Here is a 14037-nt window from a genome sequence, read left to right as displayed (position 1 = left end):
TACTGCCACGTTTCTCATCATAGGTTGCCACCTTGCTCAAAGAAAAACTGGATAACTGGACCAGAAAAAATCAAGAAAATCAAAAAGGTGAAAATATGTGAATATCACACACCATAGTCCTGAATTAAAATTGACAAAGAACCATGGCCACCATTATTTTATTCTTTGCTCATGGGTCAATTCAAAGATAAAAAGTACTGTATTTTAACAGGCAAGAAGCCAATAAGCCGACATGTTTCTTTGCCTTACTCTTACGGCAATTTCTTCAGGGCAACAGGACTTCATTCACCTTGTCAGCACATTTGCACTGAACTATTTGTGACTGCAAAACATGAAAGAAGGAAGAGGGTTCTTGCCGTTACACACTGAGTGCCAAAACAGAATCTCACATAATCCATATTGTTCCAATCATACGTATAAAAACACAAGGGTTATCATTACCCGTTGTCAGCCAAGGTTTCTCATACCAGCTCGACAGCGTGTCAAACAGGTACTGTAAATGTTGCAGTGATCCTGTATTTCGCAAGCCCTCTTGCACTTTGGGCATTCTGTAAAGAAATTTTATAAATTGCTTTCAACTTTAGCAGTCTAAATATCTTTTAGTCTGTATCATTGATGGATTTAGGTGATATGTTAGACGTTCTCTGGATCATATTTGGTGAAAGATTGATTTCTGATCTAAGGCGTTTATAAAATTTATTTACAGAATGCCCAAAGTGTAAGAGGTTCTGTTTTGGCACTCAGTGTGTAACGACAAGAACCCTCTTCCTTCTTTTATGTTTTGCAGCAAAGAATAAAATAATGGTGGCCATGGTTCTTTATCAATTTTAATTCAGGACTATGGTGTGTGATGTTCACATATTTTCACCTTTTTGATTTTCTTGATTTTTTCTGGTCCAGTTATCCAGTTTTTCTTTGAGCAAGGTGGCAACCTATGATGAGAAACGTGGCAGTACTGGTGATGATTTAACCAGTTTCAGCCCGCTAAGGTGTTGCGCACGTGAGGTGCTACCTTGTTCTGCACATATTTTTCTTCACTGATATTCACGGTGTGGGGTGTTATATCCCTATGATTGAACTGTTTTCTTCACACATTTATATATATTTTTTCGAACTTGGTGACTGCTACTTTGGATTAGGGTTCTTGCAATTCTCTTATAAACTAGTACAGATTTTGGTAAATTGGGAATCCACCCCACAAATTTAGACAATTGGGGGTGGTTGTGAAGAGGCTAATCTGATACCTCTCGACTCCTTTTGTTACACAGTGCCTCTGTAATTGCCTGGACTCTTTACGCAGTGTACCTCTTTTTGGTCCACTATATAAAAAGCCAGCTTCCTATAATCACAACTACAGAGGTTTTGAAATAAACAGGGTGTGGTCACAGACCCTATATTAGAAGGCCCTAGACCTATGGGAATGGCTAGACCATCGAAGCATTTTCCTGATGGCGTACCACCTGGCTAGATCCTTGAGTCTCAGGGTGGACGAATGCAGCAGTCACCACCAAGCGGATCTTGGATAGCAGTTGCACCCAGAGGTAGTGCAATGTCTCTTTCACGAATGGGGAGAACCTTGGCTTGATCTATTCACCACCCCTGAGAAGCGTAATGTCAGCAGTTCTGAGCATTGGATTTTTAGAGGCGTATCTCATTCGGAGAAGTGTTCCACCTAGGGTGGACCTCAGGATTCCTGTATGCCTTTCTGCTGAAACCTCTTCGACCCCGAGTTCTGAAGAAGATCAGGACCAATCACCCCAAGTCATTCTAATGCCTCCAGATTGGGCACAGAGATTATGATATCCAGAGGTCCTGGGCATGAGCATCTGTCCTTCGATCAGGCTACCCCTTCATTAAGATCTGCTGTCTTATCAGTGGGGCAGGGTTCTGCACCCAGGCCAATTTCCACCCTCATACTTGGAGTTGAGCAGCAGTAGCTGAGCACCTCTGACCTTTTTCTGGAGGTGGTTGATGTCATCTTGGCATCCAGTCGTCCCTCGACAAATACTGTATGCTTCTGTTGTTCGGATAAATTTGTGACTTGATGCGTCACACAACAAATAGACCCTGTCCTGGCAAAGTTATCTGATGTTTGTTTGTTTAGTCCCTCTTTCAGCAAGGCTTTGCTCTGGGCACAGTTAAAGGGAATCTTTCAGTCTGTTTGCAGTTGCTGGATCAGCCCTCATTATTTTTCTCTGGTTGAGATATATTTTTTGAAAGGCCTACAACATCTGTTTCCTCCCTTTCCATTTGTCATGTCACAGTGGGACGTTGTAGGAAAGTGGGTTTCTGTTGCAGTAACCCACCCCCCCCCCTTTTTGCGAGACTACTGATGCTCTTTATCTTGGTGTGCCCTGGGTCCCTGCCAATCAGGCTCCCAGGGCATGTGTTCTTTCCCCAAAAACAAACCCAATTGGCATCTCTGGCCACATGTCAGCCCCTGGTAAAAGGGCACTGTGACCAGAGAAGGCCTCTAAGGGCTGTAGCACTTATTGTCCCACCCTCAGAGGCCCTGTACCCTGACACTCACACACTGCCTTTGCAGACTGAGTGCCTTGGTGCAGAACAAAGTGAAGAGTCGACATGGCACACATCCCTGTGTGCCATGCCCACAAACCACTGCCCTGGCATACATCAGTCACCCCTTTAGCTGGGTGCCCTATGCCAGTGGTGAGGGTACAGGTGAATGGCCCTGTACCCCTACAATGCCCAAGTCCATTCCTGGGCACTGTAAGTGCAGTGCTGCCATTAAGAGTATATGGTGCTGGGAGTTTGTCATTACGAACTCCACAGCACCATAATGGCTACACTGAAGACTGGGAAGTTTGGTATCAAACTTCTCAGCACATTAAACCCTCACTGATGCAAGTGTGGGATTTAATGTAAAATGTACAACAGAGGGCATCTTAGAGAGGCCCCCTGAAATTCGACCAACTACTAGTGACCTGACTGAGTGGCTGATTAGGCTGCCATCACCAGACATGTTTCTGGAACCCTGGGTCAGGAGCTCGCTGCTCTCGGGGGCCTGAAACAATGCACATCCTGGGACGAGGTGCCAAGCCTCCTGCCCCAGGATGGTCTGGGTTCAGAAAGGAGAGACTTCAAAGGCCTGCCGCCTTTGTGAGCCTCTCCAGACCATTCGCTGCTTTCAGCAACTGGTCCCCACTGGTTCTCCCCCCCACTTTTGGCGGGAAAACCAAGTGAGGAAAAGAGGTGTGCCCACCTCTGCCAACTCCACCCCTCAGGTGGGGGAGGCGAGGTGAAGCACAACCTTGAGTCCCCGCTATCTTGAGGATGGGGGGACTCAGCCAACCAGGGACAGACTCCTGCCCTCCTCGCACTGGAGAGTGGAAGAAAGGGGTTGTACCCACCCCAGGGAAGGGACCCATTGGTCCCTGCCCTTTACCTACCTGTAACGCCCCTAAATTTAGTATTTAGGGGGCACCCCGAACCTTCCTTCCTCAGATCCAGCAACCACAAGAAAAAAGAAGAGAAGAAGAAAGAGAAGCCATGCAGAGCTAACAAGAGGACGACACCCACTGACTTGGCCCCAGCCCTACATGCTTGTCTCCCCTCGAACCTGCTCCTGCAAAACCCTGGCGTGTCCAGCGGACAGCAACCTCAAAAACCCCGGAGGACCTGCCTACCTTCACTTTCCATGCTGTTTCTCCCGCGAACAACGGACATGTTTGAACTGCAGCTTCTAGTGCCAGCCCGGAACCGCGAATCCCGCACACTCTGCACCCGCCGAATCTGGTCCGAGTTCAAGTGGACAAATACCACGAGGAGGTCCCCCTGGCGATCCTGACCCGAGATCCGGCGACCCCTGACCTGCCTCAAGCCTCCAGACGACGCCTGCAGCCTCAATCCAGAGGACCCCCCTACCGCGAACAGAGCGGGTAAGAAAATCTGACGTCCAAGGCACCCCTGCACCCGACGCCCCACGGCCTTGTGTGCCCAATCCAGCGGTGCCTAACCAACCCTCAACATCCCAACTTACCCCTCGAAGTGATGGTCACTCCTAGAAGATCCTCGTCCCCGAGCCTGCAGTGTTTCTTTGTCCCAGAGAATCTCCATTGAAATCAACAGGGCACCCGACCTCAAAACAGCACCCTGCACCCGGGTGCCCTATTGCTGCTGAGGGTGCCCCTTCGGTGCTAACTTGGTCCCCAACTTGCCCTGAGCTAAACCCTAGGAGCAGCCACCAACCGGAGCCCCCCTATTCTCCATAGGATAACATTGGGTCTCAACACTCTGCAACCACCCTCCCTTCATTAGTAAGCTAGGATTATTATACTAATAGAAGGTCTCTAGGCTTGAATGGGGAATTCCATACCGTAAGATCAGCTTAGGTGAATCACATCACAGGATCAGCTTTGCTCTGCACCTGGAAAAGTTCTTCTCCAGAATGTGTGTGTAATGCATGCAAACTGCAATATTAAAGGCGCTCGAGTTTCAGGTATTTGCAGCTGTGTGCGTGTTATGGCTAGAGCGTGGGCTTATCAACCCGAATTCAAAAGCATACATTGTTTGTTGGCCCTGACTGTGTCTGCACACAATGCTCAGACCAAGGTCGCGGTGCACATCTAGGGATGTGAACAACAGACCGTTCTCATGCGAAGAAAAAGGCAAGCAAGCAGATTTCATAAAATAACATCTGACAGCAGTGTCGTGTGCAAAAGCAGCAAAAGTGGCAAGATGGCGTTATAACTTCTAAGACGCTCATGCTAACATAGCAATGTATGTACCTGAACCTCCGTCTCCACTACACCCCACAGTACTTTCGAAAGTTCTCTTAGTGGCTCCCCTTTGTATCCATATGTTGTTGCACATTTAATCATATGAGGCCATCTCACGATCTTTGGGTGACTTTGGGGAGTGCGAGGCTCGAGTCTGTAAGGCTAATCGAGCCATGGTCTGAGTCTGAATCTCGTGCTGCATTCTCTCCTTTTGGCGTAGATGGGTCCATGTCTCCTCCACTGATTTGCACCGCCACCATGCTTTGTCGTCCCATTTGTGCTTCAGCCTGCAATGCTGCTGACGAGCTGTGTGGTGTCTTTCCGCGTCTAGAGCGAGAGTGACATGCGCACTGATTCCGTGGTCCATCTATTGGCCCCTGTTGCGGGCTCTGTTCCAGCCATTCCCAAAGGTCTTAAGGCAACTGTAAGAATTTAACACCATCTTGCACTACCACTCGCAGTCTAGATGGGAAGATCATTTCATATGCAAGGCCGAGTCGGCGCAGTCCTTTGGCCTCCTGGAATGAGGTCCTTTGCCGCTGCACCTCCAGGGAAAAGTGCAGAAATATGCAGACAATGGCGTGGTCCACATGAAGTTCCCCATTGTGGCAATTCTGGCTAAGATGTGATCTCGGTCCTTCTAGTTTAGGTGTTGGGCTCCTGGCATAGGTGGGCGCACTGTGACCCCATGTGTCCTTTCAAGGACAAAGAAAGTAGAGAATCCTTCTTGTGCTACTTCACTTCATATCCACTGCTCCAGGTATGTGATCACACTGGCTCCTTCCACTTTCTCTGGCAGTCCTACCACTCGTATGTTGTTATGGCACGAGCGGTTTTCAGCATCTTCTGCCCTGAGTTTAAGGATACGGATTTTGGATTCCATAGTGGTCATGGGCTCCACTGTTGTAGCAAGTGTAGGCGGTATTTCGGGCAGTGCATGTTCCGTAGCAGTGACCCGCTCCACCAAGCGCTTATGGCCATCACGCAGGAGGCCCAAGTTGGAACTCAGGCTGTCGATCTTCATTTCAAGCACTGTTCTGGATGTGGTAATAGCCTGTAAGATATCAGTTCCCCGGTGTCAGAGGGAGGTGCTCCTTCATTCTCTGTTGCAGCCCCTGCAGTTTCCTTAGGTCTGGGTCTCGTCTGCGGGAAGATTTGCCAATTACTGCTGCCACCAGTGGATCCACCACCCAGGTAAGCCCTCCCTTCAGGGCCACGGAGAGTACGCAGTAGCTCTACGTGCTGTGCTTCAATACTCGCTTAGCGGCAATGGGCTGAGTCTCTTAGGCCGCCCCCCCCAGCAGGAGCCCCGCAGGGCTGATTCTAACCAGTGCCCCCCTGGTCCAGTATCATGTCATGCCACCTCAACACGGTCACTTCACAAAGAGGGTCTGGCAGGTTCTGCTCTTCAGCCATCCCCAACTTCCAGTCACTCTTCCTCCCTGGCCACAGTCATGCAGGGTGAACGCATTCCCTGTGTCATGGTATTCCCAGTAGCTGGTTGGCTATGGATCCCAGGTTGGCTGCCGCACTCATGAGGGCACCCTGTCTCAGCCACTGCTCAACAGATCCAACATTAATATCGTTCATGGATGCTCATTAGAGCCTCCTTCCTTTTCAGAGTTAGTTTATTTAGCGGTACAGTTGTGGTATAACTATCTGTAACAAAGCTTAAGCCTATCCACTGTATTGACCAGAAGGACCAAGCAGTGATATTGATAGCCTAAATGTATACCTTTATGCTAGTGTGTTAAGTCTTCTGAGGATTTACTGAGGGGCAATGAGAAATAATTGTTGAGCGTGTGAATCTTAGCAAGATACCAATGATGAAGAACGAGTGACTGGTAAGTAACTTTTGCAACCTGACGTTTACTGCTTATAGGAGATTTGTGTCTTATGTGTATGAGGATCCTGTTATGTAAAATACAGCTGTGCTTTCCTTAAATTTTAAAATATTGAAACACAGAATTGAAAACCTGAAAGACAGAAAACTACAAAGTAGATAAATGTCTCTTGATGATCTAAACAACTGAAATAAGAGGATGTTTTTCCCTTGATGTTTCATTCACACAGAACAAATGGATGAATTGCTTCACCAATGCTTTTTCCACGCTCTGAAATGCAAAGTGAAAAAGGATGATCTCCCATTACTCACCAGCACCTTTCTACGAAATCACCTCTTTGCCTGCTGGTAGGTGGTGGTGGTAAGGTGGGCTTTGTTCTTATTCAGACAAGCGGATTTCCCATCCATTTGTCAAGTTTAATATATCTGCTAAAGCCACTAGTACTTCAGAGAAGGAAAACAACCCTTTGAATCAGGATGCGTAACACACAAGGATTACTTTCATGTTGAGTTTTACAGTATTTTGTGTCATGTAGAATCTAATTGACATAAAAGATACATAGTCAATTCATGCATAATTTTATAGAAAAGGAAACGTATACCAAAATCCAGAAATTTGAACTGTAGACAGTGTGCAAATAAGCAAGGATATGGAAAACATCAAGGGTGTGCAAACTGGCAGGGATGTGCAAACTAGGACATGGCAAGGTTGCACAAAAACCTTCAAACATTTTACTGTTTCATTCCCAAGGCTGTGGGACCTGGCAAGGACGTGTGCATACAGGAAAGGGTTGCTGAGTTTGCAAGAATGTGCAACCTTACCCTTCCAATGTTGTGCAATCTGGAAATTGGCAAGAGTTTGTAGACCTGTAGGTCTGTACACAATGGAAACTGGTAGATGTGTGAAGCCTGAATATGGTCATTTGTGTGATAACTGTGGACATGGAGTGTTGTGCAAACTGGAAAGTGAAAACTGTGTTCCTGCAAAGAACTGTCCAGTGCTTGTAAACTGAAAGCTGGCAAGGGGATAAACTAGGAATAGGGAACAGTACAGTTTTCAAACTAGAAACTGTGTGTGTAAAGTAAATATTGGCAGTCATTAGTGTGCTAACCTGGAGCTGTAAATAATGTGTGCCAATGATACGCAGTTAATGGAGGGGAAGAATATCAAGCATCTCGAATCAGGAGTTGAATGAAGGCTGGTGATCTTCCCTTCTCAGTTCCTCCATTGCAGATCATGAGGTTGGACTTTCCAAGGCTAGTGATTGGAGCAATGATTACTGCTCTTACCCTAACCATGCCCACACGCTTATTCTCATTTTTATTACTGGCACCTGAGCAGAGATGATGCGGAAAGAGGGAGGACCTTACAACCTTACTTATGGTGTGCAGATTTTGAAAACAATGCTTTCAATATGTTTCCATGTTGCCCCAGCGTTGACATCTGTAACAAAATGACAGTAACTTGTTTTAGTAAGTGGCTTATTTATCTACATCCGGTGTGGTATATGAACTCCTCCAAGCCACTGAAAGTCTCTACAGTAACACATATGTGGTGTGGCCTTTGCTTGGAGGTAGTTCTGCTTCAACCATCTCCCAGCAAAGTATAAATGTGAAGAATATTGTCAGAACCCCCTTCAGATGGCCACAGGACAAGTGGGGGTTACTAGGCCCAACCAAGGGGGTTGAGGCCTTTAACTCCTTATGTTCCGGGGCCCAACCTACTATGTATTCTGAGCAACTCGGCCAAGTACCCCTTCAGCACTTGACACTGAGGGTTAGCTTGGTCCAAGCAGTCCACGTCTCCCTCTTGGGGAGGGAGGTGTGGATACAGAGAAGTAAACACAGGCTCACAAATCAAAATGCATGCAGCAGCAGCAATAAGTCATTGTCCAGCCAAATACTCACTTTTATTAAAAAAGAGAAGCATTTTATTTTCTATCAACATAGGAAAAATACGACATTCACAAACAACTACACAATTCCCCTGAGGTCGGGGCTCTAGTGTTTCTTTGGCGGGCACCTGTCCCACTTCCTCCTTGCTTTAGTGATAGTGGTTATTCCCCCAACTTCCAGGGTGGGCCCCACTATTGGTCTCAGTATCAAGAGCACACTATGACTCTATTTTTACAGTCAACCGTGCTCCAGCATTGCAGCACAAATTAGTAGCAAGATCGTCTAGGGCCGACTGGCCTGAAATCAGTCTTTCCTGCACCTCACAAGATCGGTAGCGAGAGGAGTTCCTGAACGAGCCTCTTCCATGGGCACTGGAGCTGCAGCAGCGGATTCAGGTGAGTTTGCTGCACACAGCCCAAGCTTGTAGCACTCAGCGGTCTGAGAGTCTTCACACATGGTTATGCCTCTGCCGCGACTGGAGGTTCTCAGCGGCTCCTCTGCACACGTTAAATTTCTCGTTCCTCCAGCAATGGTGAAAGGGTTGATAGTTACCTCTGGTTAAAGCCCTTCGTCTCGGGCAGGTGGGCTCAGCCCACATCGGCCTCACTCCTCTCTGTGACAACTCCAACAAGGCCAAAGGACTTGTTGGTCCCGTTGACTCCCTCAGAGTCACTGTATCCCCACAGTACATGGGTTCCAACCCAATTGGCACAATGAGGTCCTTGGCGGTGGCCCCTCCTGTCTTATGGGGTTGTGGTCTACTACCACACAATGGCTATGGCCCTTACCGCACGGAAGTCTTCTCATGGCGGCCCAGTCTTGCTCACGGGATTGCTACTCCCACTATGCACGGGCTCCGGCCCGATAGGCGCAGTTATGCACACGATTCAGTTCGCTGCTTAATTCATTGCAGCTCTCCTCCGGCATACGAGGGTCTCCGACTTTAGTCTGCACATGGGCAACTTCCCGATTGGTGCAGCTACCATCTCCTCAAATCTTGCGAAGGGATTTTACTCTACAGGGCTCGTCTTGAGTTTGACCTGCTAAAATAATCCTGTGCCCTGAAATCCACTTTCCTCAAGATGTGCTACGGATTTAAATCTTCCGTGGAAAACATACTGGCATTTAGTAATTGGCAGGAAATCAATAAACAGAACTATACGTTTATATTTAGAGCTCTGTTCTAGGACACGCTTCAGTCATTGCAAGCGGCCAGTTTGTGAAATTCTCACACATCCACCAGCATTTCTTTTTAGGTTGACCCTAGCGGCAACGCGCATGCGAGGCATGCTGTATTAGGGTATGCCCTGGAAGCCCCGCCCACTTTCCGCCCATATTTGTCTTTGGCTTGTGTCATTGTCCTCCGTAAATACACGCTTCTGATTCGTAAATAGGCTTCTTAGTCCCTCCTTGGTACCGCCTTGTCTGCATTTGTTACCTCCCATAACAACTGGACCTTTTACTGGTGGTGTTACACGGTCTGCTTTGTAAGTTGGTGAGCACTATTTTCTTTAATGCTCTTCCCCTATTCCCCCATGACATCCCAGCACCAGCCCGCTTTTATATTATTAAAGTGCTTATTTACTTTTCAGCCTGGTCTGCTTCAACTATAGCGGTCGGGCTTATTTATTTATTTATTTTACGGCGCTGTCTGAACTTGCTCCATTTAAAATTTATTATTTACTTATCTAATTTGCAAGCAGGGCGCGCTTTTATTATAGGGGCCGCGCACTTTATTTTCCCCTAAAGAAGCAGCCAATGGTGACCCCATGCCCCCCACCCACGTTGTTTTACGTCTATTCAATCAGATAGACGCATTTCACTCCGTTCAAGATGGCTTCAAAATTCAAAGATGTATCAGGCCAAACTTTCAGCACTGGTCCCTCTTTTGTATCCATTCATATTAAAAAATAGTTGATTTCAATTGAGAAGGCTGTTATGAAATAACAATATGTCCAACAGCGAGACAGGAGACTAAGCTGTTTCTTGGCGTGTCAAGGAACGTATGCTTTCACCTCATCTGCTTACTGTTAGTACGGTGTGTTTAAACAACACACAGACCAGAAACATAGACTTTTTATTTATTTATTTAATGCGTTTTTATATAGCGCGGACTTTACCCGAAGGTGTCAGAGCGCTTCACAATAGGAGCAGTAATGATACATAAGGAGAAAAATTACAAGTGAGCATGTTACAGAATCAAACGTTACGTTCCATGAGGCAATAGTGGCATTTGTGCAAGTATCAGGAGCAAATAAAATACAAGAGGGAGCAAACGATACGTTACAAAAGGAAAAAAAGTGACGTGTGCAGGTTACAAGAGCATACAAAGTACACAGAGGTCAATAAATGGCAGACACTCAAAACACTAAAATAAAAGTTACGTTACATGAGGCAGTGGTGGCCGTTGTGCAAGTATCAAAAGCAAACAAAATACAAGAGGTGGCAAACGATACGTTACAAAGGAAGGGAGACGTCTGCATGTTATACAAGAGTACAAAGTACAAGTAGAGGTATACTACTGCACTAAATGGCAGACACTCAACACACAAAAACACACTGGGAAGGCACTTCTATAGGCATGGAGAACAGAATTTCCTATAACGGCAGGACTTCCTTCAGAAAATAGAGGGCGTAAATTAAATTTGGAAGTGTCTTTGAAGGAGGAGAGCTTTGGGGTCAGATTTGAAGGCCTGAGAAGAGGTGGTGGTCCGGAGATGAGGCGGAAGAGAGTTCCAGATTCTCGCCGCATTGCCTGAAAAGGATTGGGCCATCGATCTTTCCTTCTTGAAAGTGGGAGGTTCAAGCAATACATTTTCTGCATTACGTGAAGGTCTGGAGCCTCCGGAGAGTTTCAGTTTATTCGCCAGGTAGCGAGGGGAGGAGGAGTGCAAGGCTTTGTGGGTGATACAGGCAGTCTTGTAGATAGATCTTGCCTCTATGGGAAGCCAACGGAGGGTGGATAAAATGGGTGTGATGTGGTCGCTTCTTTTGGCCCCATAAATGAAACGAGCTGCTGAATAGAGAACGGACTTTAGGGGGGACAGGTGGGTTTTGGGGAGGCCAGTAAGAAGAGAATTGCAGTAGTCCAATCTGGAGAGAACCAGCGATTGGACCAGGGTTTTAAGGTCGTGCTCCGGGAAGAAGCGACGAATCCCCCAAAGAAGTTGCAGTTGGTATCGAGCAGACTTTGCAATGGAATCGATGTGGGAGTGTAGATTGAGTTTTTTGTCGAGTATGACACCAAGGGATTTTGCGCTCTCGACAATGATGGGTTTATTGTTCAGTAGATTAGTCTGATCCATCCATGATTGCACTGGGGGAGGAGAAAGTGATGAGGAGAGGAGGAGGAATTCAGTTTTGGAGGGATTCAGGATCAGTTGATGAGTTAACATCCAGTTTTGAATGGAGTCGAGAGTAGAGCTTAGGAAGGAGAGATCGTGAGTGGAGGCCACCTTAAGATAGATTTGAGTGTCTTCCGCATATAGATGATAATGGATCCCGGATTTACTCAGGAGATTTCCCAAAGGTTCTAAATAGAGATTGAATAGTGTGGGTGCAAGTATAGAGCCTTGAGGGACACCTTGGCTGACCGCTAAAGGAGATGAAAGGCTGTTCGCTATTTTGATCATTTGGGATCTATCAGAGAGGAAGGAGGCAAACCATTTGAGCACAGTGCCCTCTATGCCCATTCTCTGTTGAAGAGTGTTAAGGAGAGTGTTGTGATTGACTGTGTCAATGGCTGCAGAAAGGTCAAGAAGAATTAGAAGACAAGACTCCCCTGAATCGAGTATCCGCAGCGCGTCATCAATCACTAGCAGCAGGGTTGTTTCAGTGCTGCAGTTTTGAATGAAGCCGGACTGGAAAGTGTCAAGAAGATCATTGTCCTTGATATGGCGAGAGAGTTGTTTCGCTACACATTTTTCTGTGATTTTCTCAAGAAAGGGTAGGTTAGTGATGGGACGGTAGTTGTTGAGGTCGTTCGCATCAGCGTTGGGTTTTTTAAGCGGAGGGGTGACCTGTCCATTTTTGAAGGAAACAGGAAGGGAGCCTTGACTGAGGGAGAGGTTGACCAGAGTGGTCCAATAGGAAAGAGAATGGGTATAGAAGTCCATGGCAATGGCACTAGGGATGGGGTCAAGAGAGTGGTTAGAGGGCTTTGTATCGAGGATGCATTTAAGGAGGGCGTCATCAGAGATGGGGTCAAAGTTTTGCCAAATGGTTAAGGATTTGCGCTCCTCTGTAGGGGTAGGATGAATGACCTGATCTACAAGTGATTTCACCTTTTTGTCAAAGAATATAGCGAAATCCGCAGCTTTCTTTGTGGAGTCCTCCAATTTGGAGGTTGGGGGAGAGCTGTTAGGGTTCTTGAGGAGGTCGAATAGTTTTTTGGGTCTATTTTTGGCTGAGTCAAGGAGGGATTTGAAGTGCGACGCTTTTCCAAGGAAAATGTGCTTGTGGTACTTGGTTCTTGCTGAACGCAGCGTGGCCAAGTTTTCGGTGGAGGGCGCTTGTCTCCATTGTTTCTCAAGGTCTCTTAGGTACTTCTGTGTTAGGCTATAAAATAAATTTTTGACCAGCCTGTATCTGAACGACAATACGGTTGATGCGGCTGGACTAGAGTTGTGAAGAAAACAATGGCGTTTCTCTCGGTGCTACCCGCCGGCTTCTGGACTGCAGTGGATATATGAGTGCATAAGCCACTAGCGGTGAACAGGAGGTTATGCGATTCCCAGGGCCATCAGGATGCAGATAGCGACCGTTGGATGGCCTCGTTAAAGAATGACCTGCGGCGCATCGGGGGCGGTGAGGAGGACGTGGAAATTCTTCACAGTGTTGCTGATCAGAGGGATCTTGCGGAGGTGCTGCCAAGGATCCCTATCCCAAAGGCAAACCCACACTACTCTTCGGTGCCCAGCAGTGAGCTGGTAATTAAAGGTATCTTCTATAAAGCAAGCATGTGTCCTGTTTTTTGTTGTTTTTGTTGCAGTTAATGTTTTTTACGGCATTTGTAAATTTAAATGTACTGAATAATGCCTAAGTGATACCGTAGTAGTATTAAGTTCTTAACTTTAGCGTGCAGAATCAACTCACAGGTCTGTAGTTTTTACTGGTTACTACATCAATGTTCACATTAAAATTAATATTTGCAATAAGTCTTGCATTTGCGAGATTTTGAGCTATAGGCATTGTAAATGACAATGTCTCTTATTTATGTGTTTAAAAACCTGCAATAATTAAAGGCATTATCATTTACAATACCAATAGGTCAAAGTTTCGAAAATGCGAGACATATTGCATTGCAAATGCTTATTTTTTTATATAACCAACTTTATTAAGGGTTGTGCGGCAAGAGACACGATATCACAGTTCAAACCCGATCGATGCACATGCACAACATTACAGCAAGCCCAGTCATCATCCCCTAACATTTTTTAAAAAACAACTTAACGCCATGACTAAACTTCTCTCTTTATTTGAGGATAAATCCAATCTAACAAAGAGGGCCCACGCCTGCAAGTTATTTATACCTTCAAACTGCTGAAACCACAGCCATAC

The 14037-nt window shown here is 46.4% G+C and overlaps 1 protein-coding gene across 2 annotated transcripts in view; it reads left to right on the top strand.

Moving 5' to 3' along the window:
- EIF2D (eukaryotic translation initiation factor 2D) overlaps positions 1-14037 on the top strand; it is a 315356-nt gene that overhangs the window by 138354 nt on the left and 162965 nt on the right. For both annotated transcript variants that reach the window (XM_085624121.1, XM_085624123.1), the window contains exon 7: positions 6813-6930. In XM_085624121.1, coding sequence (XP_085480247.1) covers positions 6813-6930 — 118 coding nt within the window. The remainder of the gene's footprint in view (positions 1-6812; positions 6931-14037) is intronic.

This window comes from Triturus cristatus, chromosome 1_1 (assembly GCF_964204655.1).
Source record: "Triturus cristatus chromosome 1_1, aTriCri1.1, whole genome shotgun sequence".
Taxonomy (NCBI): domain Eukaryota; kingdom Metazoa; phylum Chordata; class Amphibia; order Caudata; family Salamandridae; genus Triturus; species Triturus cristatus.
Note: the sequence above shows the minus strand (reverse complement) of the source record. Positions and strands in the feature narration are given on the sequence as shown.